The 26,585-nt window shown below is 48.8% G+C and overlaps 8 protein-coding genes across 8 annotated transcripts; 4 read left to right on the top strand and 4 right to left on the bottom strand.

Annotated features, from left to right (window-relative positions):
* Positions 1–265: 265 nt before the first annotated feature.
* EDB91DRAFT_1337841 (uncharacterized protein) lies at positions 266–3,094 on the bottom strand (the record flags this gene model as incomplete). Its single annotated transcript, XM_041325600.1, is given in 15 exon segments — positions 266–350; positions 400–848; positions 1,020–1,030; positions 1,075–1,135; positions 1,273–1,324; positions 1,491–1,599; positions 1,644–1,656; positions 1,676–1,702; positions 1,826–1,892; positions 1,972–1,998; positions 2,229–2,361; positions 2,388–2,515; positions 2,629–2,772; positions 2,816–2,928; positions 2,992–3,094. The coding sequence occupies 14 exon segments, from the start codon at positions 3,092–3,094 to the stop codon at positions 766–768; spliced, it is 1,071 nt and encodes a 356-aa protein (XP_041174830.1). The 3' UTR covers positions 266–350; positions 400–765.
* Positions 3,095–3,793: 699 nt separating this feature from the next.
* Positions 3,794–4,973, top strand: EDB91DRAFT_1146369 (uncharacterized protein). Its single transcript, XM_041319232.1, has 4 exons — positions 3,794–4,090; positions 4,144–4,450; positions 4,527–4,539; positions 4,590–4,973. The coding sequence occupies exons 1-4, from the start codon at positions 4,087–4,089 to the stop codon at positions 4,755–4,757; spliced, it is 492 nt and encodes a 163-aa protein (XP_041174829.1). The 5' UTR covers positions 3,794–4,086; the 3' UTR covers positions 4,758–4,973.
* A 110-nt stretch (positions 4,974–5,083) lies between these two features.
* Positions 5,084–7,471, bottom strand: EDB91DRAFT_1146368 (uncharacterized protein). The gene is made up of 2 exons (XM_041319231.1): positions 6,888–7,471; positions 5,084–6,820 (listed from the first exon to the last, which is right to left on the bottom strand). Exons 1-2 carry the CDS (start codon positions 7,168–7,170, stop codon positions 5,343–5,345), a joined length of 1,761 nt encoding a protein of 586 aa, XP_041174828.1. The 5' UTR covers positions 7,171–7,471; the 3' UTR covers positions 5,084–5,342.
* A 3,634-nt stretch (positions 7,472–11,105) lies between these two features.
* On the top strand, positions 11,106–12,759 carry EDB91DRAFT_1348512 (glycoside hydrolase family 23 protein; the record flags this gene model as incomplete). The annotated part of the gene is made up of 7 exons (XM_041325974.1): positions 11,106–11,321; positions 11,382–11,649; positions 11,711–11,917; positions 11,972–12,114; positions 12,176–12,289; positions 12,345–12,403; positions 12,456–12,759. 7 exons carry the CDS (start codon positions 11,106–11,108, stop codon positions 12,550–12,552), a joined length of 1,104 nt encoding a protein of 367 aa, XP_041174827.1. The 3' UTR covers positions 12,553–12,759.
* Positions 12,760–12,782: 23 nt separating this feature from the next.
* On the top strand, positions 12,783–15,409 carry EDB91DRAFT_1146357 (phosphoprotein phosphatase). The gene is made up of 14 exons (XM_041319230.1): positions 12,783–13,076; positions 13,144–13,278; positions 13,332–13,377; positions 13,433–13,580; positions 13,628–13,688; positions 13,736–13,981; positions 14,039–14,176; positions 14,225–14,340; positions 14,394–14,418; positions 14,471–14,662; positions 14,759–14,820; positions 14,875–14,968; positions 15,021–15,109; positions 15,161–15,409. The coding sequence occupies exons 1-14, from the start codon at positions 12,917–12,919 to the stop codon at positions 15,272–15,274; spliced, it is 1,626 nt and encodes a 541-aa protein (XP_041174826.1). The 5' UTR covers positions 12,783–12,916; the 3' UTR covers positions 15,275–15,409.
* On the top strand, positions 15,101–18,194 carry EDB91DRAFT_582463 (uncharacterized protein). The gene is made up of 11 exons (XM_041327778.1): positions 15,101–15,109; positions 15,161–15,502; positions 15,563–15,859; positions 15,915–15,988; positions 16,036–16,103; positions 16,157–16,200; positions 16,258–16,570; positions 16,621–17,018; positions 17,069–17,140; positions 17,188–17,373; positions 17,420–18,194. Exons 2-11 carry the CDS (start codon positions 15,440–15,442, stop codon positions 18,083–18,085), a joined length of 2,181 nt encoding a protein of 726 aa, XP_041174825.1. The 5' UTR covers positions 15,101–15,109; positions 15,161–15,439; the 3' UTR covers positions 18,086–18,194.
* A 74-nt stretch (positions 18,195–18,268) lies between these two features.
* On the bottom strand, positions 18,269–22,655 carry EDB91DRAFT_1146341 (uncharacterized protein). The gene is made up of 11 exons (XM_041319229.1): positions 22,469–22,655; positions 21,971–22,405; positions 21,859–21,916; positions 20,864–21,806; positions 20,547–20,810; positions 20,327–20,498; positions 20,094–20,273; positions 19,970–20,035; positions 19,303–19,922; positions 18,905–19,253; positions 18,269–18,852 (listed from the first exon to the last, which is right to left on the bottom strand). The coding sequence occupies exons 1-11, from the start codon at positions 22,493–22,495 to the stop codon at positions 18,304–18,306; spliced, it is 3,663 nt and encodes a 1,220-aa protein (XP_041174824.1). The 5' UTR covers positions 22,496–22,655; the 3' UTR covers positions 18,269–18,303.
* On the bottom strand, positions 22,469–25,836 carry EDB91DRAFT_1146330 (cytochrome P450). The gene is made up of 14 exons (XM_041319228.1): positions 25,313–25,836; positions 25,165–25,259; positions 25,015–25,103; positions 24,913–24,956; positions 24,721–24,858; positions 24,515–24,653; positions 24,152–24,453; positions 24,035–24,101; positions 23,712–23,987; positions 23,362–23,664; positions 23,278–23,310; positions 23,191–23,219; positions 22,677–23,131; positions 22,469–22,529 (listed from the first exon to the last, which is right to left on the bottom strand). The coding sequence occupies exons 1-13, from the start codon at positions 25,434–25,436 to the stop codon at positions 22,932–22,934; spliced, it is 1,839 nt and encodes a 612-aa protein (XP_041174823.1). The 5' UTR covers positions 25,437–25,836; the 3' UTR covers positions 22,469–22,529; positions 22,677–22,931.
* Positions 25,837–26,585: the final 749 nt, after the last annotated feature.

Below are 26,585 nucleotides of genomic sequence, written 5' to 3'. Positions count from 1 at the left end.
CCAGGTGCCAAACTGCGCACTGTGACACTATCTTGACACTTTTCTACGGGCCGTAAAGGGCAGACTGCTGCTCAATTACTAAAGCCCAGAAACTTATGCTGACGGCGCACCCGATCGTTGCCTTTCAGGACAACACGTTTCAACAACACATGGCATGATTGACCGTTCACGGGACGGGGGTCAATACATGTGGTCCAGGATGTCATATATCAGAAGCACGAATGTGGAACATCATAGTAATACTCAATCAATGAAGCAAACACCGCTCAATTTCGGGGTGACCAAAACAATTGAATAGCTCGCATGATTGCATGATCTTCCAGATATGATAATAATAAAGACGCTGAAACCTACCATCCAATTAAAGACCTGACATCACATCAAAATGAGGCTGAATACCGATCTTGGTATCAAAATAAGGTACCGAGAAACTCAAGTCGGAGGTGCTGTTACTGCGCCCCCCCAAGTGTCCGCACCAGTAATCGTCGACGTGGAATGACAGTTGCCCAAGAATATCATCACTGAACACCCAAGTCGTTCAACGAGGATTCTCAGGCAAGGGGCAGTGTTATGCCCTCCCTTCTCATAGGTATACAGATCACGTACAATTGTTGATAATTTCTATTCTCCCATTGCCCACACTGTCACTTAGAGTCCACGCAAAAGATTCGGCGGTCCACAGAGGATCTGTCTCCCAGGCCCTCAACTGATGGATAGATCGGGTATTATTAGACTCTTGATCAACAACACAGACTCACGTCGAATTTAAGGTTGTGTAAGGTTGGAGATCCCGGCGGTGACAACGGCGTGGGGGGAAGAGAGGGTTGCGCCCGTCGTTTTGATGGTCACTGAAGGCGTAAACATTGATATAGACGCTTGTCTACAGAAAGCGCACAGCAATTTCGGGTACACGTGCACAACGACATAGTCTCTTTGATCTGAGTCCTGGAACTACTGATCCACTATTACATAAGTAATGGGCATTAACTTTAAGAGTTCTGAAATTATCATGTGCGCACTCTCGGTCATACTACGTGAAATGATAGAAGTAACTGAAGATCATTCTTTACCTACTGGCTTTCCGTACGCTCTCCGTAAGGATGTGTGGAATCATCTCCATTTCCGCCACCGCGGGCTGGGAGAACTTGAAGTATTTTTCACACCAGCACTGACATTCCTCTGTAACTCCGCGGTCATGTCAGTATCGTTGGAGGTGGCGGAAGATGGGTCCTGGCGATTGTCCCCTTCTCGATTCGCCAAGGCAACACACACCGAGGCATAGTAGGGCATCGTAAGGTTCGAAATTCGTCGATACTGAGTTCACCTAAAACGAAAATCATGACATTTTGCCGTCATTAGTGACTGACAACTGTGGACCAGGTCCGACCAGCAGGGCGATTATTTCGAGGGGTATTGTACGCAGGTCGCGGATAAGGCGGGATAGTTTTAAAATGCGATGCAGCTTGGGACACTGATCTGAGAACACGTACTGCACCACCAGTGGTGGTGGCTGCATGATATATTTCGACAACAATGTCGAATGGTCGATTGTGGACAGTGGCGGAGCACTCGAGGATGAATATGCTTTTTTCTGGTGTACTAAGCATCAACATTTGAGTTTGCATTACTAGGAATATTCGTACCTTGCAGTAAGTACTGCCACAATATTACGTACCTTTGATTTGACAATTGCTAGGGATCGCTGGGACACTTGACTATAAGCGCTGAACAAAAAGTGAGTGTTCGCTATGTGTCCTTGATGCCTGTTGGCGTGGGTCGCGATCCTGTGAGGATCCTACCGGAGTTCTAAACTAATTTAACCTACCGGAGTTTCCCGGTAATAATTTTGGCTTTGCCTTCAATTTGTCTTTCATCTTTGAGTACTTCTGAGCCTAATAAAACTCAACCTAGAGCTTAAGTATAAGCGAGTGAGCGCTTATAAGATATGTCCCATCAGCGTCTTGTACTCACTTGCACGCTATCGAGTCTGCCCGACACCTAAAACGTTGTGTATTATTGTAAGCTTTATCTTCTACCGTCCTCGTTATCTCTGTATTTGCTCGCAGACTGTGCTAGACGCATCAAGAGTCGAGAGACTTAAATTGACGTCCGGTGGGAGATCAACTTCAAACATCCGCTTGAGTCGGTTCCTCGTTTTTTAATTTTCCTCATAACTGTCAATTCTTCGCACTCATGAATTCCTGTGGCAAGAGGGCCATATCACTTACCTTGCCAAGGCCGAGGCTGATAAGGAAGTCCGAGAAATCCTGTTGTACCACCTCGTGTATAAGGAGCTCCTTCCTGTCCCTGTCATTCCTGACGTCAAGTCCGAGTCCGAGAACTTTGCTGTCGCCGAGGTCTCTTCAGTTCATATTTGATCCATTTACCTCAGCGAGTCTGGATGCCAATGCCGCGGTACTTGCGACATGACATGTACACTTCCGTCTTTTGGGGCCGTCTCGGGACCGATCAGAAGCCCACACTCGTGTTTGAACTTTGCAGGGTCATGCACATCCTGACAGTGGCATTCATGTCAGTCGCCGCACTGTCTCAATTCACAATATCAAATATCCACCGGTGTACAATATCCCCCGAGAGCATCACAGGGTCCTGGCTTGACGGGCTCACTCGAGCCTTTGACGCGCCTACAGTATATGGTCCACTCAAGCTTCGCAGAAGCTTATGTGCATTGCGATTAAACACATCGGTGTTCTTCACGGTGGGACCGTCGCGGTTGCCCTTATGTTGCTTCACCATGCTACTGCCTTCTGACTAGTATTCCGGTGTAGCATCCACATTCCTTTCTCTGGCAGACTCGATCAACTGTGCAAGATTTTTTTTGACTGTACTGGCGGTTGGAGCTGTCGCGGGTACCCATCGCACGGGCAACTTCTAGTCTCAAAACGGGCTTTGTTAGTATGGATTGGGCTAAATGGATACAGCAAGAGACAATTTATCGAAGAAATATGACGACGATCTTGGCGGTCAGACCACTGGCAGGACCCATGTTACGCGACATTCGACGTTGCACGAACTCGGCTCCCAATTCACTTCCGGACACTGGTTCGCCTTCTCCGAGCACCGAGGGGCTCATGATACCGATCTCTGTCAACTTGTCTTTTATTGGCACTGCACTGACCGTCGCCTATGTAAGAATGCGATGTTGTTACTACAGGCGGAGTTCTTTCTAGGGTCTTTAGCTTAGAAGCTGCAGAATACGATGAAGATCTTGTACGTGCCGCTCTATAACGTAGCCACAGTGTAACTTTTCACCTCAGGGCCTTCGAGACAGTTGTCCCACCACACTTGTATGGAAAAAATGGGCTTCGCTGTCAACTTTCATTTTATAAAACATTATGGTCTTGAAAGCAAGGATCTTGAATTAATCGTCCAACACGGGAGCATCCTCTCGGCAGGGGTACATTGTCTTCCGCCTTACCTCAACCCCCCAAGAAGCTGAAATTCTAGATAATTACCGCTGAGAAGGCAGCTCCAACCGGTTGTGCGTGAGGGGGAATATGCGGGCACTGCGGACATCTACCGGGACGTTGCATCCGGTCGCACAGGCGATCTGTTGACGCTACTAAGGCTCGAAGACGTCGGGATAGAGATTGATGACGGGGGCGCTTACCCCTGATCTCATTCGTGGCGTCATTCAGGACAACCAGGCACTGACGAAAGATCCATGGGAGACTTTTGAGTTGTTAGTCGGCTGACCTCGTCATCCCGTCACGGAGGAAGCCCGAGTTTCTGCTCTTGGGAGCGCGAGCGCTGATCTCCGCGCTTCGTAACACCCCACCGTCCTTATAATTTTAGATAAACGAATATAACATTATATCTAATGTCCCCGAACAATCCGACGCCCATTGCCCATACAATACACACGAAACACGGATCAGTTCTTAACTTATGCACCCGGACAAAGCCAAAACGGCAAACCCCGGTCGTGAAAGTCAAACTGTCCGTCTTGTGGGAATCGTGGCGTTCCCCCAGCTCAAGTAACCACGTGGAACTGAGACTCCTGTCCCGCTCCGTGTCAAACCTTTGCAGCGCACACATCTTGCATTCAAGTGGCCGTTTCTTGTGATGGGTAGATTAACTTTCAGTATTAAAAAATTGAATCATCTTACAAATTCTTGCCAGCTTCTGCAGAACAAGTCGTTCTGGATGACGCGCACGCCCCTGGCGAAGACGCAAAAAACGCCCTTTATGAAGTAGCCGAGGCGATCAAAGAGTCGATCAAGAAGTCACGCCGCTCTTGGAAAATCCACCATGAGTCTTCAATGTGGGCTAGAGCAGCGGGGCTAAGCGACGAGGAACTCACCAGTTTCTCGAGAGATGATCTCGCGCAAGTCCGAAATGGACAAGCAAGCTACGGACACATTATCTTCGGGAAGCTGAGGCTTCCTGCTATTAATGATGAGCTGGGCGAGGGATTTATTCATGTCAGGTGCGGTGCTATTCTATTATAGCTCGGAATTTTGCGTCTTGGGGTTTGCACTGACTTACGGCTTCCTTTGTGGCAGGATCCACCACGAGGTGAGCCATACATTGACCTGATTCATTGCCCCTTTAATGTTGATCGTCAGGGATCATCTGGATGGAAGCTACATGCTATCCATCATCTTACAACGTCCTTTGACAATGACGGCCATCCACATGCATGGCGTGCCATCCATCCTGATGACTACCTGTTGGAGTTTTTCGAGTATCATTCCGAGCTTCACGAGGCGCCACAACGTCCTTCCCATCGGTGAATTGCGGCATTATCAGGGACAAAGAAAGAAGTGTGTGATGATACATCAAGTTGTACGATATTCTGTTGTGACGTCCGCGGAGCCATGTCGTGTTTTATATACATCTCCCTGCGACAGTTACGTGTGATTGATTACTAGTAGCCCTCAGGTGTCCATCCGCAAGTAAGATGTCCCTGTCCTGTTATCGCCGAATTCAATTGACCTGTCAGTCTGTCACATTGCCTGGTGAAATAGACTCGTAATCGCTCCTTACATTTGACGCCTGGGGTCGAGGCGAGTGCTGCACCCTCGAGCAAGTCTGTTACCGAGAGTTTGTCCGGAAACCGTTGATGCTCAAAGCAAGTCTATTGGGTATGTTTATAATAGTACACAAGAAGACAAGAGGACGGTCGAGATTGTTCATAGTTAAGCAAATGCCGCTGCGCTCTCAAACCGACAAGACATAGCACATACTCGGACACGCGACAGATAAACTATATGTACAGAAGTAGTATGAACAAAACAGAAAGATAGAGAGCATAGGCATAAGAAGCATCGACCGAAGTGGTTAGTACGGGGAACACGGGCGTCCATTGGCGATAGCAGTCAAAAAGCATACACTGAAGACCAGGATTGGTTGCTCGATGCCGACAGACCCGCTGCAAAAAACGGCTGATCCACGTCGTGACTCTGGCACGCATCGTTCGTCATCGAGTACATGAGCGGAATCGGTGCCGGCTGCAACATCTTGCCGTTCTGCGCGCTCGAGAAAGCGGCGAACTGACAGGACGGCGGCGGCGGCGTCGAAATATCCATGAAACTTGACATCTGAATAGTGCGATCTCCAAGCGATGACTCTGTGGGCGTGGGCGAGTAGCTGAGACCAGGCGTAGGTGGACTGATCTCGGAGTTTGCTGGACTGCTATCCATTCCCAGACTCGGTTCGGCAGTTGGCATCCATAGCGAAGTCTCAGCGGCAGACGAAATTGTCGCCATACATGAGTCCTCGCGATAGAATGCATGTGTGGGTAGCGTGGCGTGCCGCCTGAGACCCACACGAGGCCTTGTTACCAGAGGTGAACCCACTGCGCAAGGCGGTGGTGATGCAACGGGGCTAGTCTCCGTAAGGGACTGCGTTCTCGGATTGCTCCTAAGCAGTATGTTACTTTCACTCTTGCACTTTGTGAGAGCGCGTCCGGTAGCGGCTGGCGCTGCCGGCAACTTGCCGACCCAGAGGCGCCACTCAAGCGCTTCACCCAGCGCACGTTCGCAACGGCCAATCTCTCGTGGCGGAAGACCCGAAAGTTTAGCCCATGCACGATTCGAGTAACAGCGATCTTGCATGAACTTCGATGCAAGAATGAGTGACGCGAGGAAAGTACGGCGGGGGCACAAAAGCGGTGAGGGAAGTGGAGGAAGAGGCGTCAAACAGCCGCTACTCTGCTTAGGCTTGTGCAGAGAAACCTTGTCAGCATCTAATCCCAGCTCTGAAAACGAAGATTCGACCTCGAGTGTAATAGGATTGATGCGGATAGTATCGAGCAAGTCATCGCCCGCCGATGTTTCCGAGGAAGAGGTAGGTCCATCAAGGCCAGCGCTAAAAGCGCTGACCTCACCTTGAACGATACGTTCAACCGACACCTTTTCGCAAGTAGACCCAGAGTGCTCCTTCTCCTGCGTGACTAGCTCTGGAACCCTTGCGCGGATAGCTTCCAGGTAACAAAGCGCGGTCTGCAGAACGCTGCCTGACGTGCGAGAGCGACGAAGCACCTCGTGTACAAACCCTTTCATGGGCGCAACGTCGCACCGCGGCGTGTGATCGCCCGAACCGGGCGTCAGGGGGATCTCGGGCGAATGGAGTGAGTACGAATTTGGAATGCATGGGGCGGGCGTGGGAGATGGCTGTGTCGTTGGAGATATGGGAGAGGGGAGTTGAGTGTTACGCCTACGCAGTGAAGTACTTGGAAGGGATGCAATAACGGAGTCGGTAGAAGGGGTCGCAACAGTCGGACGAGAAGACGTCAAGAAAACGAAAGGGATGTCTTGAGGATGCCATATTTCGCATATTGATTTTACAGCTTGATCTATTGACGGATACGGACGCCGAAATTCAGATTGGAAGCCAAAAATGGGAGCTGAAATTAAACATACCGACTAAACCAGTTACATATTTTGTTTTCTGAGAGTCGCGGAGTTGGCATTCCCTAGGATGAAATTGAATATTTCGCGGGCGTTCTTGCTCGTAGACTGATAGAGGTGAAGGGGATATTGAAGATACAGATGAAGCCGGTGTAATGAGATATGAAGGAGAGGGGCGGGAAGAAACTGAGGAAATGTTGGCATAATAGGGTTGCCAGCGAACCCGAGTGTGCGAATGTGACGTTGTTGTTGGTGGCCCTCGATGGGCCAATGAGTGAGCGACGGCGCGAACCATAGAATTGAGTAGAGTTAAAGACACGAGACGAGAGAGCAAATATTAGAAGGCCAGATAGAACGAGCTTGAGCGGGATTATCTAGAAGGACTTGGCGATAGCATTAATGGAGTTTACAGATGATAATTTGAAGTTGAAAGTAAGTTTGCAGACTTGAGAGACGGTTACGGAGATCGGGCTGGTAAGACGCGGAATTACTGAGGAGCACATCGTGACTCCTTGAAAGTCAGGAGTACGCCTAAAGTCTTAAAGTGACTTTAGACTATCCTGATAGTTATATAGCCTTGTCGAAAAGGCTACACAACACAAAAAATGAGGTGAATGTAGGTGAATCCGGGAGATTTGGAGGAAAGCTTAGATATAGTCGTTGAGAGGCAGTACCTGGCAGTACTCAGAATCAGAGAAGGATGAATGGTTTTAGGCTTGAGCCGGGCGTTATAAGCTGAAGGAGTCACTGGGTATATCAGGACCCTGAACACCCTACATTCGGGGTCTTTGACACGTCGTGTACCCGACTCCCCGACTCCATTGCCCGACTCCCGACTCCAATCCCTGACTCACTGCCTCAATAACTGACTCACATTTGTCTACATGGTCCGAGCTACAATTATTACTGACGAGCTCCGGATCCTTGAGCTCCTGGTTGATCTAAAATTGCTATGAACATGTGTTCAGATATCATATCAGGTTCGCGCCCAATATTTGCTACATATCCGCAAGTTTCCGTTACTTCTGAAATCACCGTCTCCCTATCCTCGACTTTCAGTACTCACTCCAGTGTACTTCTCTAGTTCCTGTGTATATATCCTAGAAGATCTTCAAAACCCGAATGTGCTCGCTGTAGACCTGTGTGTAAATGGGCAATTTATTTCCCTGTACCTTGAGAACTACTAGTATTCCCACAGCACTGTTTATGGTCTACGCTTCCCGCCTTCCTCATCGTCGGGATTGCGCCATCCCCAATGGAGTCATCGGGGCGGTGGCAGTACTTGTTGTTGTTTTTCATACTATTACTGCGCACCGGTAGTACTGCCCTGCAGTGAAATTCCTGCGCTGCCTACCATTCTGTAACTCAAATTCGCCGCTCTTCCTCACCCACACAGACAACGCCTTGTCCGCCCACTCCGCCCGTTTCGTTATGCCACGTCAAACAATTCACACTCAACTGATCTCCGAATTCACAGGGTTATTCTCGTGATAAGATGACTTGTTCGTCTCCTTATTATTGTATCGGATCCTGAGGCCTGAGCGACGAAGCTGACCTCCTATAGCGCCCCTATGTGTCTTATTAGTTCATCCTTAATTTTCTCAAAGCAGCAAATTTCTCGCAGTCATTTCCATGACTCATGACTCTCCTTGACTCTTAAGACCGGACACCTGCCAGAGTGGCTTGATGCATCATGGCCTGTAATGTCCCATTGGGGAAGCCTTCCAAGTTGCGCAACTCCTCAGTCCTATACAGCCAGCCCGTCGAAATTATCAAGTCACCCTTCCTCGAATGCCCATCTACGTCACGGAGGTCTCAGTAGATCTCGGCGTACTGCTTCATTAGTCCGCCATGTGTTTTCTGACCCCAGAACTTGTCATGAGCAATAAAATTAGTGCATACATGACTAGTACTAGCTGTGCATTTACAATACACGTGGAGTCAACGTGCCAATAATCCAATGATCGCAGAAAATTTCCGCCGATATCGTAGTCAACATTGAGTCGGCATGTTGTCCCGCGACCATCGCAGTGCTCCATTATCCTGTGGTGGTGGTGCTCCGAGTACGTGGTTTTAGTTGATGATGTACGTGGTCCTTCTACAGGTAAATGATTCCTATCGTCGCGCATCCTCTGATCAAACAGGTACTACAACTCCCAATAACGTGTAAAACGTTACCTCAGTACGACCTTCAGTTGACACCTCACGAGATTATATCCACACCACGGAGAGCAGTCTCCCATCTTCGCTGAAAGTGCGTCTAAAATACCCGGCGAGAATGGCAATTCAACGGGGAACTCCCCCAAATTGGGGCATTCGCAATTTCAAAGGTGTGGCAGGCCCCCTAGACTACATAGATAGAATTGCCCTACATACATAGTACACTAATGGGATGTTACCTTGTTAAACTGGTTGATTCGCCGAGAGCCTGCACGGAAGACTCGTCTGGTTGGGTCAGTTGTTTACCCTACGAACCTGAAAGTCATTACTTATGCCCTCAGGGTTTCGGGGCCTGGTTGTTATGAGCCAGACTTCAAGAACGTTGACTTGTGCTTGTCGAATCGTAATATGTACGTACGATATATTAACTTCCCTGCCAGGTCAGACCACCTTGAGATGAGACGGCTTTCTGGCGTCAGATTTTAAATTGCTTTCAACAAAGGTTCTGTCACTCACCTTTGTCAGCATCTAGTTGGAGTCACACTGGCCAATACTATGACGGAGGGTTTTAAAAGGGTTTGAACACTGGTTGTTCAACTCCACACCCTTCCACGTAATATTCTCTCGTGTCTCTGAACGCAACAAAGCCAAAACTGCTTGTAGCACCAGGATCCTTTCCGAGGCTCCGACAGCACGCGGAATCCGGTTCAAGATAGAGTGGAGAGAGTTGCACCGACCTGAAGTGGACAAAAACGCTATACACGATGCGTGTATTAGGTGCGAGTTTGAATACACTGTACCGGGCAGCAAATTATAACTAACACCTCATTCACTGGGATGCAAAATACCCCTGTTCGGGAGCACAAGAACCTGCTTGGGCAGGGAAGTAACTCACTTGCCAAGGAGTAGTCTGATGAGATCACGAGAGCAACGGTAGGACTTGTATGGGCGACAGAGGAGCTCCACTTGAGGGATACTATGTGAGCCTACATGGATGTCAGCAGTGGAAACAAACCATTATCAGGAACATGTCTAAATCAAACTGGAAACTCCCACCATGAGGTTGCACGAACCCATCCAAAGCCGTGAGATCTCTCACACAGAAGGATGTAGAAAACCATCTGTGTAGATAGGAAATGGGGTGCACGGAATGCGACCAATCAAATCGCACCGAGTGGTTGCTGTGAAAGATAAGTAGCAGTCCCGCCATAGGCACCCGAACCGTACTAGGCTCGACAGTCAGACAGTCGAAACTGTTGGCAAGCAGTGCTAGTGAACATCAGAAACCATAGCCACAGATAGTGGCGCAAAGGCGCTCGAACTCGAGTCATATATAAGTAGTCATCAACCGTCTCTAAGAGGAATCCAGACAACTTGAGATGGAGATGTACCATGTCGATGGACATGCATTAAGTGACGAGAAGCAGAGTCCCTCTTAGGCAACGAAAATCGGCGCTGTAAGTTAACTGTTACAATTGTTGATTCTTGAATACGCGCTCAGCTTACCTACGAAAACAGTGCAGTGTGTTGTCTTGAATTGCCTCGCACCTTCACGTAATAGATGTTCTGTTTCGCACCTACTAGGGTGGAACGCATGATTCTAAGCCGGTCTGTTGAACCACTTCCAAGACCCAAGACGGCGTCACTGAGCTTGGGAGACCTAAGACCTGCGATGTGAGTATCTGTTGCCTCCGGGACTCATGTCGGGCTAATACTATATATACAAGATCGTCGTCGGGCGATTCTAAATACCGGAACGCAATCAGAATGTAGCGCCGCCAAATTTTGCTGAAGAACGACAATAACAATGAGGGTCACCTGCTCACCCGAAGCTAGTCCCGAGCGATGGTCCAAACTACGCCACAAGGCCCAGAAGCACAAACACTTCGCTTGCCGAGCTATATGTAATAATGTGTGATACAACATAGTCACATATTCTTTTGTCTTCCGCTCACTCAAGTTTGTCTCATCTTTCTCTTCACTCATCTTCTCGGTTGAACTGGTTCTGCCGCCTTTCATCTCTGCCTATCATTAAAACAGTCCACTCGTTTATTCCTGTCAGTCTGCGCAATGAAACTCACCGCGTCACTTCTTGCTGTGCTCACCACCGTCGCCGTCGCCGTCGCCGTCCAAGCTGGACACAGCTTCGAGAAGCCTTCTGTGCTGGGTAGACATGCCACTCTTGCTGCTCGAAACAAGGGTGCGTTTGGTATTAACGCACCCAAGCTACGGAGGAACAAAACCTGCAGGCCGAGACCCGTCAGTCGTGTTTTGAATTTGAATGTTGTCTGCGGAGAAGCTTATTAGGAATTCTTTGCACCCGTGCTATTGTACCGCACTGTATAGGTCAGCTCGGAAACTCCTACACCGTCAGCTCCTGCATCGTTTGCAAATTCAACCTCAGCTTCAGGTTCGACGGCAACATCGGCTCCGACTGCAACATCGACTCCGACTGCAACATCGACTCTGACTGCAACATCGACTCCGACTCCACCCCCAACTTCACCAGCTCCTCAGCCCCCGACATCTGATAACGGATCTGGTAACAACAACTCTGGAGGTGGACTTGTCCAAGTCGTCTCTTCCAACGGTTGTGGATCTAGCGGTGCAACAAGTGCGACTTTCCTGAATTGCAAGTGACGGAGGGATGGTTGCTGATGACACATCTTTGCTAGAGGAAATCACTGCATTGAGCGGTCCGAATGGCCATATTGATTTCCTGACCTGCGGGATTAATAGTGGCGGATGGGAGCCACCTGTGCTGACAATCCAGAATATCGTTACTGCTGACTTGTCAGCAGTCGCATACCAAGATGGTTCTGCATTCACAAATTGCAAGGACTTCGTTCCGATATTTGAGAAATACGGTAGCCAGTATGGAAGTCGGTGTCATTCATCAAGTCCTTGTTATGTTTCCATCTGACATTGAGCGATAGTCCCTGCTATTCTCATCGCATCTTTTGCCATGCAGGAGAGTTCGTGTATTCCGAGCACCGTCGGTGGAGCTGGCGAGCAAGGTTTAATGCAGCTCACCAGTGACAAGTGCGTTGGTGCTCCAAATGGTGATTGCAAGGACGTTGTAAGTCATGTCGCTATCATTTCAGATGCATCGTCTTGATCATTTCCATACTTCTGCCCAGGATTTCAACATCGGTGCTGGTGCCAAGTTCTTCTCACAGCTGCTCAATGACAACGACGGCGACCTTCTCACCTGCATTGGTCATTATAATGGCTGGTTCAAGGGGATGACTTATGTATTTATTTTATCGCCATACTTTATGAATCCCGGTGTTGATGATAATTGTACAGGACGACGCAACCGCTGCTGCCCACGGCGGTAACTGCAGGGAGCAGAACAACCTCGACTAGTATGTCTTTATGTTTCTTGGGGTGTTGCGATCTAATCCTACGTGTCCATAGTTTGCACCAATTCTTGAACGGGTGGTGCCAGGATGTCAATGCCTACCAGCACAACCCTCCTCTTGGGAAGTACTTCAACCTGAACGTCTGCCAATAAGCGACATTCGCTCCCATCGCAACCATTTTCACTGGCACTCTATTTTAGACACATTTATTAGCATTAAGCGAGAGTTTGAAACGATCCTGATACCACATACCCTTATACCTGCTTTATAGTGACGCTGTCTGTCCTGTTATTGTACTTATTTTTTCTGGTTAGTATAGAGCTCCTTTGTGTGCGAATCTTAGTCTTCATCGAACATCCCTAACCTCAACTGTCTAAGGCAGTCTAAGGCTCTAGCCTGTTGATATAAAGCCACCGACGAGAATTTCCTTTCTCAGAAAATTTCAGAGGTTGAGGTACATTAATGACCACTGGGCTGCAGATCACGATATACACTTCCTAGTGAGCTCTTCATCATATGAGTGATTCATCGTCTTCTGCGCCTTTGTCTCGGGCATCAACGGCGCTATCATCTCTCCCCTCTCCGGAGATCCAATCCCTCAGTCTAAAAGATGTGACTGACGAGGATCGGGCACAGGCCGCAAAGATCAAGGCAGAGGCAAATCAGGCGTTCGCAAGTGCGTGTTGAATATCGACACTGTAAATTCGCGCTGATCTTGAAGGTTGGGGCGATCTGCTCGACAGGTCATGACTTCGTAGAGGCTATCAGACTCTACTCCCTGGCCATAGAGCTGAACCCGTTGGATGCAACGTATTGGTGCAATCGCGCTGCAGCTCGAACAAAATTAGAAGAATATGGGTTCGCGCTTGCGGATGCTTGTAAGTTCCTGTATGAATCGCTCCAGGTGTTTTGGCATCTTACGGGACTACAGCAAAGGCCATCGAAGTCGATCCTAAATATGCCAAGGCCTATTATCGGTATGTGGCAGGTTGTGGGTGCAAAATAATCTAAGCGTTAAGCGCTCATCCTTAGCCGTGCAACATGCTATCTACAAATTGCGAAACCTCAGCTAGCGATCGCGGATTTCAAGAAAGTCGTCGTGCTAGAGCCAGGAAATAAAGTTGTCCAATCACAGCTCACAGCTACCCAAAAGCTCGTACGCAGGATAGAATTTGAGAAGGTATGTTCTGTACTTCTAGCTAGTTTCGTGGCTGATCTTCTGGGCAGGCAATCGAAGTAGAAGGGGAGAAAAACCCTGTAGAAAGATGTCACGAGATTATTGCAGAAGGTCAGCGATTTTAATGACCATAACATCTGCCTTTTCATTATTTTCAGGCGGCTGTGAGGTCGAAAAAACATATGTCGGTCCACGGTTGAGCATTGGGGATGACGGAAAATATGTGATGACGGAGGAGTTTATCCAAGGAATGATCGAATGGTTCAAGTCGGGCAAAAATCTTCCAAGACGGTACGCATGGGAAATCATTCTTGGAGCATGTTCGCATTTTGTGAAAGACGAAAGTCTTGTAAACTTAGACGTGGAAGAGGGCATGACGTGCGACGTCATTGGAGATGTTCACGGTCGGTCTGAGCGCTGCAGCACTTGATCTTGGTTTTTGCTAACTGTGTTTATTCTAGGTCAATTCTATGATTTATTGCATCTATACTCGTTGACGGGTACACCCACCGAGAAGCATTGTCTTCTTATGAATGGTGATCTTGTTGATCGGGGATCGTGGTCCATTGAGGTTATTCTTACCGCTTTCGCATACAAATGTGAGCACAGTAACTATATGAAGGGCTTCAATACTGAAGTCACGCAAGGGTTATACCCTACACGCATGTTCATCAATAGAGGTAATCACGAAGCAAAAGACATGAACCGAACATATGGCTTCGAAGGCGAGGCAAAGCATAAACACGGAGAGCAGACATACAAGGTCCATCGCCTCCGTTCTTCTTTTATTTGAAGTACTTACAACTTCTTTAACAGTTATTCGCTCACGTTTTCACCACTTGTAAGTATGTGTGGGTCTGTTCAGCTCAGCTGAATGATCGTGGGCTCTTCAGTACCATTGGCAACGCTTGTGAGCGCCACGAAAGCACCCGCCACAACAAGTGCTACAACGATTCTGTCACCAGAAGGGCGCAAGAGATACTTCGTCGTGCATGGCGGACTATTCAGCAAAGATGGTGTCACCCTAGATGAAGTTCGCAAAATCCCTCGAATTGGACGGCAGCCAGGTCAAGAAGGCTTAATGTGTGCGTACCCTCCCGCTCTTCCAATCAGTCCTTGCTGACATGCCTCCTAGCCGATGTCTGTATTGATGTTGTACTCATGCATGCATGCACTTAAAGTTCATTTCAGCTTCTCTGGACTGATCCCCAAACGCTTTCCTGGTCGCGGCCCCAGCAAACGCGTATGTCGTTAGTTAGCTGTCCGATCGCCGCGAAGCTCACAATTCCCTTTCCAGGGTGTCGGCATTGCGTTCGGTCCCGACGTTACGAAGAGGTGGTGTTTACTAAATGGCATTACTTGCATCATTCGGAGCCATGAAGTTCGTCAGGGTGAGTGTTTCTGTTGCTTTCAAGGACCTTGACGCCAATTTTGGTTCCGCAGACGGGTACGCCGTAGAGCATGATGGCCTCTGCACAACCGTCTTTTCAGCCCCAAACTACGTGGATCAAGTGGGAAACAAGGGAGCATTTGTATGTCTGTATACTGTTCGTCAAGATTTCGAATACTCACACCCTTGCTAGATACGAATAGATGCAGAAGGAGAACAAAAGTACTTCCAATTCGAAGCTACACCTCATCCGCCAATGAAACCGATGGCATACGCACAAGGCGGTCTGGCAAGCTTGATGATGTAGATCTTCGTGATGAATCTCGCATGCTGGCATTTAGGTGTACTTATTAGATGTTGTAATGGGCAAGGGCGCGTGGGAATCTTACTACCTGTAGTTACCAGTCGCCAGTTACGCTTAAGTATCATATTTAACTCTTCTACTTGGTGACTTTAAGACTTGTGAAGTGCAATGGACAAGACAAAATCAAGACTGGCCGCGTTCTTCGACGACGACGAAGATTCCTCGTTCCCAGTGCGACGAATAGGCATTATTTATGTCCTTGAAACACTTACCAATCGCTTCATACATTAGCAAAAGACCGTCGACGACATGAAGTTATCGCAATACGCGCAAGGCACTGTTCGCAAGTCCCGCCGAGAAAAGGAGAAGGAGGCTGCCGATGCAAAAAAACGAGAGGAGGAAGAGAGTGCTGCAAAGGCATATGCTGATTTCATTGATGCGTTTGAGGGGGAAAGTGTAGACAAGCGGAAGGCTGGTTCAGGATTCGTTCGCGCATCGGACGGTACGAAAGTGTCTTACCAACCGCCAGTCAGAGGTTCTGCGGAGTCTTCGTCACGCACCAGGCCAGTTTTATCCAATGAAGATGACGTAGGTGGACTGCTTTATGCGAGCAACCTTCAGTTGTGCTTATGTTCTTGACTAGTCCACTGCATCAAGTAATGCTCCGAAACCGAAAGGTAAACGAGCCATGGACTCATTTCTTGAAGAGATCAAGAGGTAACTAAGTTCTTGCTCTCAAGCGCGTTTATTCACCATTCTTTCAGGGAGCAAGCTATGCGAGAGGCCAGGTATTCCCGTTCTGCCCATGGACGGTCAGTGACTGCTTTAGCAGGTGAGTTTTCATCTGCTCTTATCACAATCAAGTCAAATGTTTTTGCATTACAGCATATGAAGGGCAGAGTGGTAGCAAAGACCGCGGTGATCCTGAGGTGAGTGTTGACTTCACAAATTTTTGTTTTCTCATTTTTCAATGATTTCATTCGCAGACTTCCAATCTTTTTGTGGCCAATTTACCCTCTAGTGTTACCGAGCAATCTCTTGGGACATTTTTTGCCCGTCATGGTCCCGTTGGTTCGGTAAAAATCATGTGGCCACGAGGAGATGTTGTTTCTGGTCCTGGTGGTGACATGACTGCTTCACGCCGCAACAGAAATGCCGGGTTAAGCGGCTTCGTGTCCTTTATGAAGCGTAAAGATGCAGAAGCTGCTCTGAGGGAGGTCGATGGCCTTGATTGGGGGGGCTCGGTTCTTCGTGTGGGATGGAGCAAAGCTGTGCCTATGGCTGCAAAGGCTCTTTATGGTAGAGATCATAGCATTTGCTTTGAGGCGTTTTTTTCATGCGTTTTATAGTACCGAGCAAGACATCCAGGTCGAGGTCGAGATCGAGATCGCGTGGACAGGAACGTAGGGGGAGGAGCAGGTCACATTCGCCAAGGCGTCACTCACGGTCTCGCTCTACGGGACGCTATCGGTCCTCTAGACGTTCTCGTAGTCGTTCCCCAGATGATAGTCGCTCACCCCGGCGGCGGCACTCATACAGTCGTTCACGCTATGACAGCCGCAGTCCACGCAGGCGGTCGCCCAGCCCCTCGAGAAGGTACGACTCGGAAGATGAGGCCGCTGCTGTCACCGACACATTTATTCGTGCTGTGGCCGCTGAGGTCAAAGGCCATGGACCCGAGTACGAAGAGAATCTCCGTGAATGGGAAAGGAACAACCCCAGGTACTCTTTCATGACGCAGCGCAAGGTATGCCAAATTATTTCTTCCATGAGGATGTTGACGGACTGTGCGCAAAGCACCGGCGGCACGCATTCTACAAAGGTCTAGTCGAGCGAGACGATTTTACAGGCGCAGAATTTGATGACGAGGTGTGCGCATAGCTTTTGCGTAGTAAACCATGCTAAACATTTGCCAGGGATATAATTCGACTTACTCGACCGATTCTGCGGAAGAGTCAGAGCAAGAGCGAACTCGCAAAGCTGTTCTAGGCAAGCTAGCTCGCAAACGGTTCGAGGCAATGCTTCGCGGTGTTACTGGCAAGAGAGGCGAGCTCGCTCGCTGTATGACATTTAGTTTGGAGCACGCGGAAGCCGCTCGTGAGGTACAGTTACATTCTCCAAAAGAAAGCTCCATTCTAACCATGTTAGGTATCTGATATAATTATCTCTTCACTCTTGGTGGATGGGACGCCTGTGCCGCGCAAGATTGCTCGGTTGCATCTCATCTGTGACATTTTGCACAACTCAGCAGCCCCAGTACCAAGCGCATGGAAGTTTCGCCAGGAATTCCAGTCTCGCTTGGGAGTAGTGTTCGATCATTTCGCCACCATTTATCACTCTTTTCCTGGTCGGATCACCGCGGAAACGTTCAAGAACCAGATCACTGCAGTAGTCGACATCTGGGAGGACTGGATTGTCTTTCCTCCAGACTTTACTGCGGAACTGCGTGCTAGGCTGGACGGCGCCACGCAGGCTGATTTGAACCAGCCAAAGGCAGAGGACGTTGGCATTGCTGCAGCTGAGGCGCAATCTTCATATGTTTCCAAGTTCAAAGCGAAGTCTTTCCAGCCTGCACAGGATGTGGCAGCCCCTGGTTCTGCAGACGACACCGATGATCTCGACGGCGCACCGATCGAAGATATGGATGTGGATGGAGAGCCAATAGATGTAGATGTGGATGGTGCACCCCTTGATGATGACGTTGACGGTGTTCCCCTGGATCATAGCGAGGACCCTGACGTCGACGGCGAGCCGATGGAAGACCTGGACGGAATGTCTATGGATGCAGATGATGTCGATGGTGTCCCTCTTTGATGGATTGAATATTTCAATATCCGCCCGATTGTATTGCAGAGAATAGTGTGACTAGATAGTGTGTGGTCCGGTCCGCTAATGATTTTCAAGACAACAGTATGAAGTACACCTAACCTAACAACATGGTAAACATCTCAGTGGCGGCCAGACGAAGATGTTTGCTTCAAGATTGCTTCTTTGGCAGCATCAACAGCAGACTCAGAACCTGAAGTACCACGTCAAACAGTGATCTCGCATAGGTGAACCGACTTACCAATGATGACAATAGTACTGTTGTCTCTCCCGACCGTAATGTCAGCTCCGGTCTCGTTTCGAAGGCGAGAGACGTTGGAACCCTTTGAACCTACAATTCTCGGGAACGCAGAGCGGTCAGGGAGGGTCAAAAAGCCCACACATGTCATGGCTGCAGCCTGCTCAATAGCTTCCTGGATGAGGCTCTGGGCCCGCTCCAGACCAGCAGCGTCACTGCCCTTCAAAGTCCACTCAGAGTCGCCTTCCTCAGCGTCTAGATAGTTTTCAGCGACGTGCCAGTGAATTTCGACGGATGGCACATCCTCAGTATCATCAATACGGGCGGTCGTAGAGCCATTTTGAGGGGGAGCAGTAGGGACTGCTGGCTTCTGAGGCTTGGCAGATTGCTCGACGGAAACCCCGAAGTTGCGCAAAGTACGGAAGAAGTGGCCCTGCTGTGAAATGGCGTGGTGGTACTTCAGTGGTACTGAGACGATCGCCGTCACGCTCTCGGGAGCAGCAGGCTTCACCTGGGTCTGCAGGGAATATAAGAACGAGAAAATGGCAAACAAAAGAGGTGTTGCATACCTTGAGCTCGGCAATTGCCGCCTCACAGGCTTTGTGAGGACCAGAAACCTTGACGACGTCGGCTGGATCAGTGTCCGCCACATCACTTGCATTTTCGGGGCCGTCGAGTTGATTATATGAACGCGACCCAGGGAACTGCACTTGAACTCCAAATCGGTTCTGAAGGTCATTCAGATGTTGGCCACCTCTGCCGATCAATGTACGGTGCTGCGACGCCGGAATCTCCACAGCCAGAACAACACGGTCACGGAAAGTGGCCACCATTTTCTCAAGTTCTTCTTTGACCCTGTTAACCAAGTTGGGCTCTCCGCGGAGGCGAACATCATCAGAAGTTTCACCCTGGCGAGGGCTGACAAAAACGTTAGCAAAACGCCAAGATACAACTAGGACAAACATACAACCGGACAAGCCCAGCTTGGAGTTTGGTGTCAGAAGGACCACCACACCGGATGATGAGATCTTTCAAACCCTGCCCACCAGCACCAATAATGGTACGGTGGAACTTGGTTTCGATGACCAGGGATGCTGTGGTTTCCTCGCCGACTTGATCAGCTATAGCCAAGATGGCGCTCTTTGCGGCATTGATTGCTTCCTTTGTGCCACGGACCGTGATCTGCGTGACAGTACCATTCCCATCGTTAGTTTTATCGACATCAATTTGGGCGCCAGTGTCATCCTTGATCTCGTTGATGGTGACACCGCCTTTGCCAAGGATACGGGAGACGGCACGAATGGGGACATCGAATTTGAGAACTTTGTTAGATTCTTTCTCAAACTCCAGAGCGTCAAGTAACTCGGACTTTGCACCAGCAACGCCCTTCTTGCCACCCTTGATAAGGACCTCATCAGGCTTGAGTTGCTCCCTGGTCTTACCCTCCCCGTTGTCGGTGAATGAACGAGGGAATGTGATCTTGACACTGTACTTCTCCTCCAGCCGAATGGCGTACCTGCCACTCTGACCAATGAGCTGGGCGTGGTACTGGTTAGGGATTTTCAAAACTTCAGAAGTCTCGTCGGCCTGGGGGAGTGTTAAAAACGGGACTATCAAGTTATGCCATAACTTACAAGCCTCTCAACTTGCGACAAGATCCGTTTTTTGGCTTCCTCTACGTTTTCCTTACGACCAGTAATCTGTTTGCAAATGAAGTGAGAAAGGGGGAAAGGAAAGAAAGGTAAGTAAGGCGGCTACCTTGACCTTGGATTTCTGATGAGCGGCCTTCTTTTTCTTGCCTGCCTCTTTTTCCTTCTCATCAGATTCGTTCGAGACATCAACCTTCACACCGAGAATATCGCGAAGCCTGTTGATGCCTGAGCCCTGTGCGCCCACGACGTGGCCAGCATACTCCCGATCAATGTCAAATTCGGTGGACTACGTTGCAGAATAAATCAGCCAGAGCAATAGCTACAAAATCCCAAACTTACATAGCTGCTGACAATGGCATCATTCTTAGCATCCTCGACGACCTGCAGGATCTCTTTGATGACACGATCGACATCGGTGCTGGCGCCGCGGACAAGGATAACATCTTCGCCGGATGCGTCGCCAACTTGTGCACCAACCTTGATAGAGAGTGTCTTGTCCTCACCGATGATACTGGAACACGTTCGTTAATGTGCTCGTCCCATGAAATGACGAACTCACGCATTCAAAGTCGTGCCTCCTTGACCAACGACAGCTTCGTGCCAGCGTTTTTCGACCGAGATGGTCTGGCTTTTCACATCCGCAACTTCTTTGGCCATCTTGAGGAGCTCTTTCGCGACATCATCTAAATGCTTCTCTTTCTCCACAGGCGAGGGCGACGCCGAAGGAGAAAGGGGATCGTAAACCAATAGAACCTGAGATTCCTCGGCAGACTCCAGAGGGAAGAAAACCTGAACATTGTGCCCCTCGTGGAACTGCTTTAATCTAGTCATATCGGATAAGCTTCGTCCTTCAGCCATATCGCAGATCATACGCACTTCTTAGCATTTTTACCCTGGATAACGCGGTGGATGAGCCAATCAATAGAAACTTCCTTCGTTGCACCAATGAGTTTGCCAATCAACTCTGAGATCTGCCTAACCACCGCGTCCACCACCGGTTTCTCACCAACAATGTCGATGTTGAGAACTGATGCTTGAGCAATGGTAGCAGGGGATGGTGTAAAGATCGAGGCATCAGGATGTGCATTAGCCAAGGTCTTTGAGTAGTTGATACGTGTCATATATGCGAGGAGTTGTTTTGAAACCGTCAGGGGACCAGGTAGAGGGAACTCGTGAATGAATTGCGAATTCGCCTTGGTCATGACAGCACTCAAACCAGTAGGAAGATCATCTGCCATGCCCCACACCGTGACCTCGTCGCCAGGATCCTCGGGGGAAGCAACGATAACCAAACATTTGCTCTGCACCATGATTTCGTCGACTGCTTTACCAGCAAGAAGACGATGCTGGCGCTTGGGTAAAGACATCTTAAGACTAGTTATGCTCGTCCTGAATGCTTCGATGGTAGCTTTGATGGTCTCGACAACACGAATGACGCCCTCGCGATCTCCACTGACAGTGATCTCCCGTTCAGATTGGTTTAAGGCGAGATTAACATCGAGACCTTGCGCTGACTCGATGAAGAGGCTGCGGCGATAAAGGACGAAAGGTAGAATATGAGCCGGAATGTCTCGAACCCTTTGGGTAATCTTCGAAGTCCGAGAAGCGATGATCTCCTTAAACGTTGCCTGAGCTTCCAAGGCAAGCGGGTGCGCGCCGACGATAGTGATGGGTATCATAACCTCCTCTTCCTCATCGCCTGGGATGGGGGTAGTAGTTCCGTTTGTTGTTCCGCTTGCATGTCCGTTGGCTGTACCGTCCCTCCGAGGAATATCGACCTTGACACCTGTAGCCTCGCGAACCTTGTTGAGAGTAGCGCCTATAAGTATGAACGATAAATTCACGGAAAGTTACGGAATGAAAAATCCTACCTTTGAGACCGATTATAGCAGGAATGGTGGATGCGGGGGCATTCAAAGTCAAAGTCACCTAGTAACACAGTTCAAATGCAGAAAGAGGCGGCTTAGAAAATGGGGGATGTACCATGGGGCTCAAAGTGGCCAGCAGGTGACGCTTAGCCTTGTCAATCTCCTTTTGAACCTCAGCCTTCATGTGGAAGGTAGTCTGCCGACTCTGATTTGTCGATGCCTCTATTTTGACCTTAAACATTGTAAGGACCTGCTTCATGACTTCACCGAGCGAAGTCTGTTTGCCATCCTTGACAGGAAGTTCGACTTGAGTGATCGTGAAAGAATCTGTAATGACTGGTGTAGCCTTGATGGTAGCCTTGATGCGAGGGCCAGCATCAGAGCCCCAAGCAGACTTGCCAGGTAAAGCGGTGGCAGGTGCGGAAGGGGCGAGAGTTGGGAAATCCGAGTCTGCGTCAGCAGAGTCCTGAACGCCACGTCTGGGCTTAATGGGTGTCGCCTCGCCGAGAGATGGGAATGGATCGGGAGCTCCTTCGAGTTCGTGTCTCTTCTAAGATTGCAAATACCCTTCGTCAGGCTAGTTTGTCGTGTACGTACGGAGAAACAGACTGACCTGGAGTTCAGCTGCGGAGAGTTGCATGATTCGAGGATTACGGGTGTCCAAAGCACGGAACCTATGACGAGAAATACCTGCGTTGAGCTGGGCTCAACCCGTAGACCAAAAATCCAAAAAAAAAATTAAGATGATAGGAAACAAGTCTAAGCTGTTGAGTAAACCGGAAAACGTCGGACAACGTGTCGAAGCCCAAATAGGTTCTCACCTAATAGGAGGCGATATACGTGCGAACATCATCACCATTGATAGTAGTCAAGTTGATGGACAACCTCGGTGCGTTTGTTGACCTCAACCTCAATCATCTCCGCAATTGCGAGGAAGGTTTGATAACTATGTGTTACATACTCGCGTTTCAATTCGATCTTCATATCGACCGCCTCACGGTAGAGTGAAACCAACCACTAACCACACACGGTTATCTTTGTGAGACATAATTTACACCACGATTCCCAGCATACTCCTACCATGTAAAGTCTTCCTCTCGCACCAGTCGAACATTCAGTGGGACCTGCGGCGTGACCCCATCTCCAGCTGGTGTCTTCACGACAGGTGTGAAGAATGCCTCCAACTTCCACTGAATTTCTTTGGTATGTCCGTTGGCATCCTGATCAGTTGGCAGCTCAAAATGCATACGAAGCATAAGCGCCGCGAGGATTTCCTCTGATGAGTCAAGACTGATTAGACTCAACAATCATACACAACGTGCGATTGGGACTTACTCATTTCCATTTCGGCAAACTTGAACCCGCTGTAAGATATGACGTTAGTTGTACAGATGGTCATGTTATGTTGCGTGTCTGACTGACATGCAGGAACGACTACCGCCGAGGAAAGTCATCCTGCGTATGGTCAATGAACATAATACCATGACCTAATAGGTAAAGACTGACATGTTGGAGTAAACACCAGGATACCTGATGCCGTCTTTGACCCCGATGGATGGCTTCGATGGCAGCACCTCGGCACCATCGAAGGGATCATCCGTCCCTGGAGCATCTTTTCTCCCCGAAGAAGAAAGCCATCGCTCAGGTTTCCATTCATTCGCATCATCACCCCATATCTTTCGATTGCGGTTTGCAGCCAAAATTGAGATGATGACAAATGATTTCTCAGGCACTGCAATAGCGGATACTTCGGCTCCGGATGACGAGCGAACCGGGAATTGAAGTGGAAGCGTAGTTGCCTTCCTCACTCTGTCGAAGTACTCAATTAGTGGTCCTGGTGAAGATGAACGACATACTGTCGGGGCATGTGTGGAAAAGAAGGATAAAGCCTCAATGTCTCTCTGACAACTCCGTCAAGGAATGGAAGATTCGTCAGCGCATCATAGGACAGATTAAGAAGTGGATTTTCTTGCTCGAAAAACGAAGAACCGTCCTGTGTGAGAGACACACTCCCGATAGCATCACGGATTTCGCTTCTCAATCGAGCTTGGGCCAGTGGATTCTTGGCGAGCAAGTAAACGCAATGAGACAGAGCAGAGGTGGTCGAATCTAAGCCAGCGAATACCATGACGCTGCAACAGGTTAAATTTTCCCTGCTTATGATGAGTGGATAGCTTACTTCATTTGTCCCAACAGCTCAGCATCGGTGAGCTGCTCTGAACTAGAAGACGCAGAGTTTGCCTTGACTGGACTATAGCTTAGTGAAAATGCGGACTAGAACGTTCACGGAACTGACGCATGATGTTCATCATATCTTTCCCCCGACCTGGCTCGAGATCACCGACTTCAGGATTGGTATCAGCAGGAGATAAAGTAGTTGAAGTCTCCAGTGCTGCCTTTTTCTCTGCGAAGGCTTTCTTGCTACCGTTGTCCATAAGTTCAACGATTCGTCGCATATTTCGCACATCATTCATCATTTGGGTGGGTATCCAAGGCGCCGTGATCCAATCCACAAGCTTCCTTGTCCAGTATGGTGAGAAGTTGTGCATAACCATTGGCACGAATGGCCGCAGCTGCATGAGCTTTGATACCATGGGGCTACAACGTCGAGTGAACAATCTTACGGTCATAAAAAGGGGCTGTAACTCGTATCACGTACCTTATCATCCGGAGTGCTTCAGTATACTCGTCGTTTTCTACAGCCTCTAGAGTATTGCTTGGATGACCAAGGATCGCCTGGCAGACGCTATCAAGGGCACTGCGAGATAGCCAAGGCAGTACATCGATCTCTGTGCATGCTGTTTCAAATGTCAAATCAAACCGCCCATATTGATGCATATTATCGATGAGTGTGAAACTACTTACACCCATCATCCGGAAGCTTAGTTACGAGGATAGAGGTTAGCTTATGTGCAAGGAGCTGCAATGTGGGTAGTAATTCTCGCATATTGGAAGTCGAGAAGACAGGGTTAAGTAGCTTGCGTTGCCTCCGATGCTGCTCTCCTAGACGATGTTGTCAGATACCTCTCATGAACCCCCTACCGTGATGCCTCGTACCGACAGTGGCTATTAGACCGTCTCCGAAGATTACCTTGTTGTTCCTTTATAACATGAAGTCAATCTATGCGGCAACATAATAAACGAGCAACAAATCCTGACATGATGAAGACATCGGCTGCCTCAAAGATATGTTGGTCTTTCACCACAACATGATACAACGCCAGTGGATCAGATATATACAGGGCTTCCTGGGGAGAACAACATTCGCAAGGGTTCTTCAGAGTGATGGCACTTCACACTTGAACTTACTCCAAATACACTTTGTAATTTGACTGCTCCACCGTAATTTTCAGCCAGTCCTAGACAGTAGTCAAGGCCTTCTTGAAACACCTTCGGCATGTTGCCTGGCATTCGCACGTCAGATAAATGAGTGTGATCTCAAGCTTCAGCCAAGAACCTGTCAGCCAGCGGTCATTCTTGGGACCATCAAGATCAATTTTGGGTTTTCTCGATAGCCTTCCAAATATCTTCCATAGAGCAATCGAGAGGATTCCGATTCCACATACTTGGGACAGTGACATGATGGGTGGAGTGTGAGGCCTGAGATTTGCCGTTCATGAAAGCCATGCCAGTCTGATCGCAGTCTGATAACATGGTTCTAGAATCTGCAACGCCGTAATACTGCTGTTAGTTCTTGACTAGTTCGGCACAGTATCGGGTTCCCCTTCTTCGGCCCACAATTCATATTTTCGGAGAAGTTGGTAAGGTAAGGTACTATCCCCGACTTCTGTGGGGTGCCGATGAGCTGGAGAAGGTTGATAAAGGAATCACACCTGCGGGATTTATCGAAGAGATTGATGTGATTGGCCATGGGTCACAAGGCACGGAGGCAGTCTGGAACATCGACACACTGTTGTCGTGTTGCACATTATAACGTTCGCTATGTCCATAATGTTATACCTACGTTACATAAGCACCTTCGTTTTACCTTCGTTCGCACGCAGAACTTCCTCAGTGACTTCTACCAAGTCCACTGAGGTCGGTACAGATTATCCATACTACTTACATCTAGCTAATAGGGACGCTCAAAGTTGGGCGCACACGTCGCACACCGCACACCGCACACGCACACGACCCCCTCGCACATGCACCCCTACCCAAAACGGTAACCTTAGATAATCGTCGGACTTTAGACTAAATCTTGCGGCGCGCAGCGCCGAACAATACTCTACAGTACTTGTCGTGAATGGTCTATAGCTAAAGCAGCGTTCTTAAACCTTGCCCGAACCAGTTCCAAACCTCGTCATCCCTAAACCTTACGGGCCATTGTAACCCTTGCCATGTTTGGCCTAGACTTTGTCCCCAAACCGGCAACTTAGATAACATTTCGGGTCTTTCCAAGTCGAGCTCATCAGCCAACCACTAGGTCCAACATCCACAACCCTGCCTCAACCTCTGTACTTGACCAGTCCTTTTAAAACCTTCTAAACCCTTTCCACACAGTGTATTGTTCAGTATATACCATGTTGTGCCTTTTCATATATTATACATCACGTGATCACTTGAAATACGACTTTGAATTGATTACATAAAATAATCAAGTACTTGTGTACAAAAAATGAGTGTGTGATTGTAATCGAATCGTTGCACAATTTGTGTGATCAATTGATTAGTGTACGATTGAGTATGCAAAATGTCAGAACATGAGCAGATCGAACACATTTACTCAG

The sequence above is a fragment of the Suillus paluster genome (genome assembly GCF_016628075.1).
Source record: "Suillus paluster strain FC165 chromosome Unknown EDB91scaffold_47, whole genome shotgun sequence".
Taxonomy (NCBI): Eukaryota; Fungi; Basidiomycota; class Agaricomycetes; order Boletales; family Suillaceae; genus Suillus; species Suillus paluster.
This window is presented reverse-complemented; position numbering and strand designations above follow the sequence as displayed.

What these genes read in the sequence shown, in the direction of transcription:
- EDB91DRAFT_1146368 (XM_041319231.1), bottom strand. Translation starts at nt 7,170, where the DNA reads ATGGTTCGCGCCGTCGCTCACTCATTGGCCCATCGAGGGCCACCAACA. An exon ending in ATATGTAACTGGTTTAGTCG is followed by an intron (nt 6,821 to 6,887) that starts GTATGTTTAATT and finishes ATCCGTCAATAG; the next exon opens with ATCAAGCTGTAAAATCAATA.
- EDB91DRAFT_1146330 (XM_041319228.1), bottom strand. Translation starts at nt 25,436, where the DNA reads ATGTCACTGTCCCAAGTATGTGGAATCGGAATCCTCTCGATTGCTCTA. An exon ending in GAATGACCGCTGGCTGACAG is followed by an intron (nt 25,260 to 25,312) that starts GTTCTTGGCTGA and finishes TGCGAATGCCAG; the next exon opens with GCAACATGCCGAAGGTGTTT. An exon ending in TAAGCTTCCGGATGATGGGT is followed by an intron (nt 24,654 to 24,720) that starts GTAAGTAGTTTC and finishes CATTTGAAACAG; the next exon opens with CATGCACAGAGATCGATGTA.
- EDB91DRAFT_582463 (XM_041327778.1), top strand. Translation starts at nt 15,440, where the DNA reads ATGGACAAGACAAAATCAAGACTGGCCGCGTTCTTCGACGACGACGAA. An exon ending in GTCAGTGACTGCTTTAGCAG is followed by an intron (nt 16,104 to 16,156) that starts GTGAGTTTTCAT and finishes TTTGCATTACAG; the next exon opens with CATATGAAGGGCAGAGTGGT. An exon ending in CTTTCATGACGCAGCGCAAG is followed by an intron (nt 17,019 to 17,068) that starts GTATGCCAAATT and finishes CTGTGCGCAAAG; the next exon opens with CACCGGCGGCACGCATTCTA.
- EDB91DRAFT_1146357 (XM_041319230.1), top strand. Translation starts at nt 12,917, where the DNA reads ATGAGTGATTCATCGTCTTCTGCGCCTTTGTCTCGGGCATCAACGGCG. An exon ending in CGTCATTGGAGATGTTCACG is followed by an intron (nt 13,982 to 14,038) that starts GTCGGTCTGAGC and finishes TGTTTATTCTAG; the next exon opens with GTCAATTCTATGATTTATTG. An exon ending in ACGGAGAGCAGACATACAAG is followed by an intron (nt 14,341 to 14,393) that starts GTCCATCGCCTC and finishes CTTCTTTAACAG; the next exon opens with TTATTCGCTCACGTTTTCAC.
- EDB91DRAFT_1146341 (XM_041319229.1), bottom strand. Translation starts at nt 22,495, where the DNA reads ATGCAACTCTCCGCAGCTGAACTCCAG. An exon ending in GGAGGCACGACTTTGAATGC is followed by an intron (nt 20,499 to 20,546) that starts GTGAGTTCGTCA and finishes AACGTGTTCCAG; the next exon opens with TATCATCGGTGAGGACAAGA. An exon ending in ATGCCATTGTCAGCAGCTAT is followed by an intron (nt 20,274 to 20,326) that starts GTAAGTTTGGGA and finishes TCTGCAACGTAG; the next exon opens with TCCACCGAATTTGACATTGA.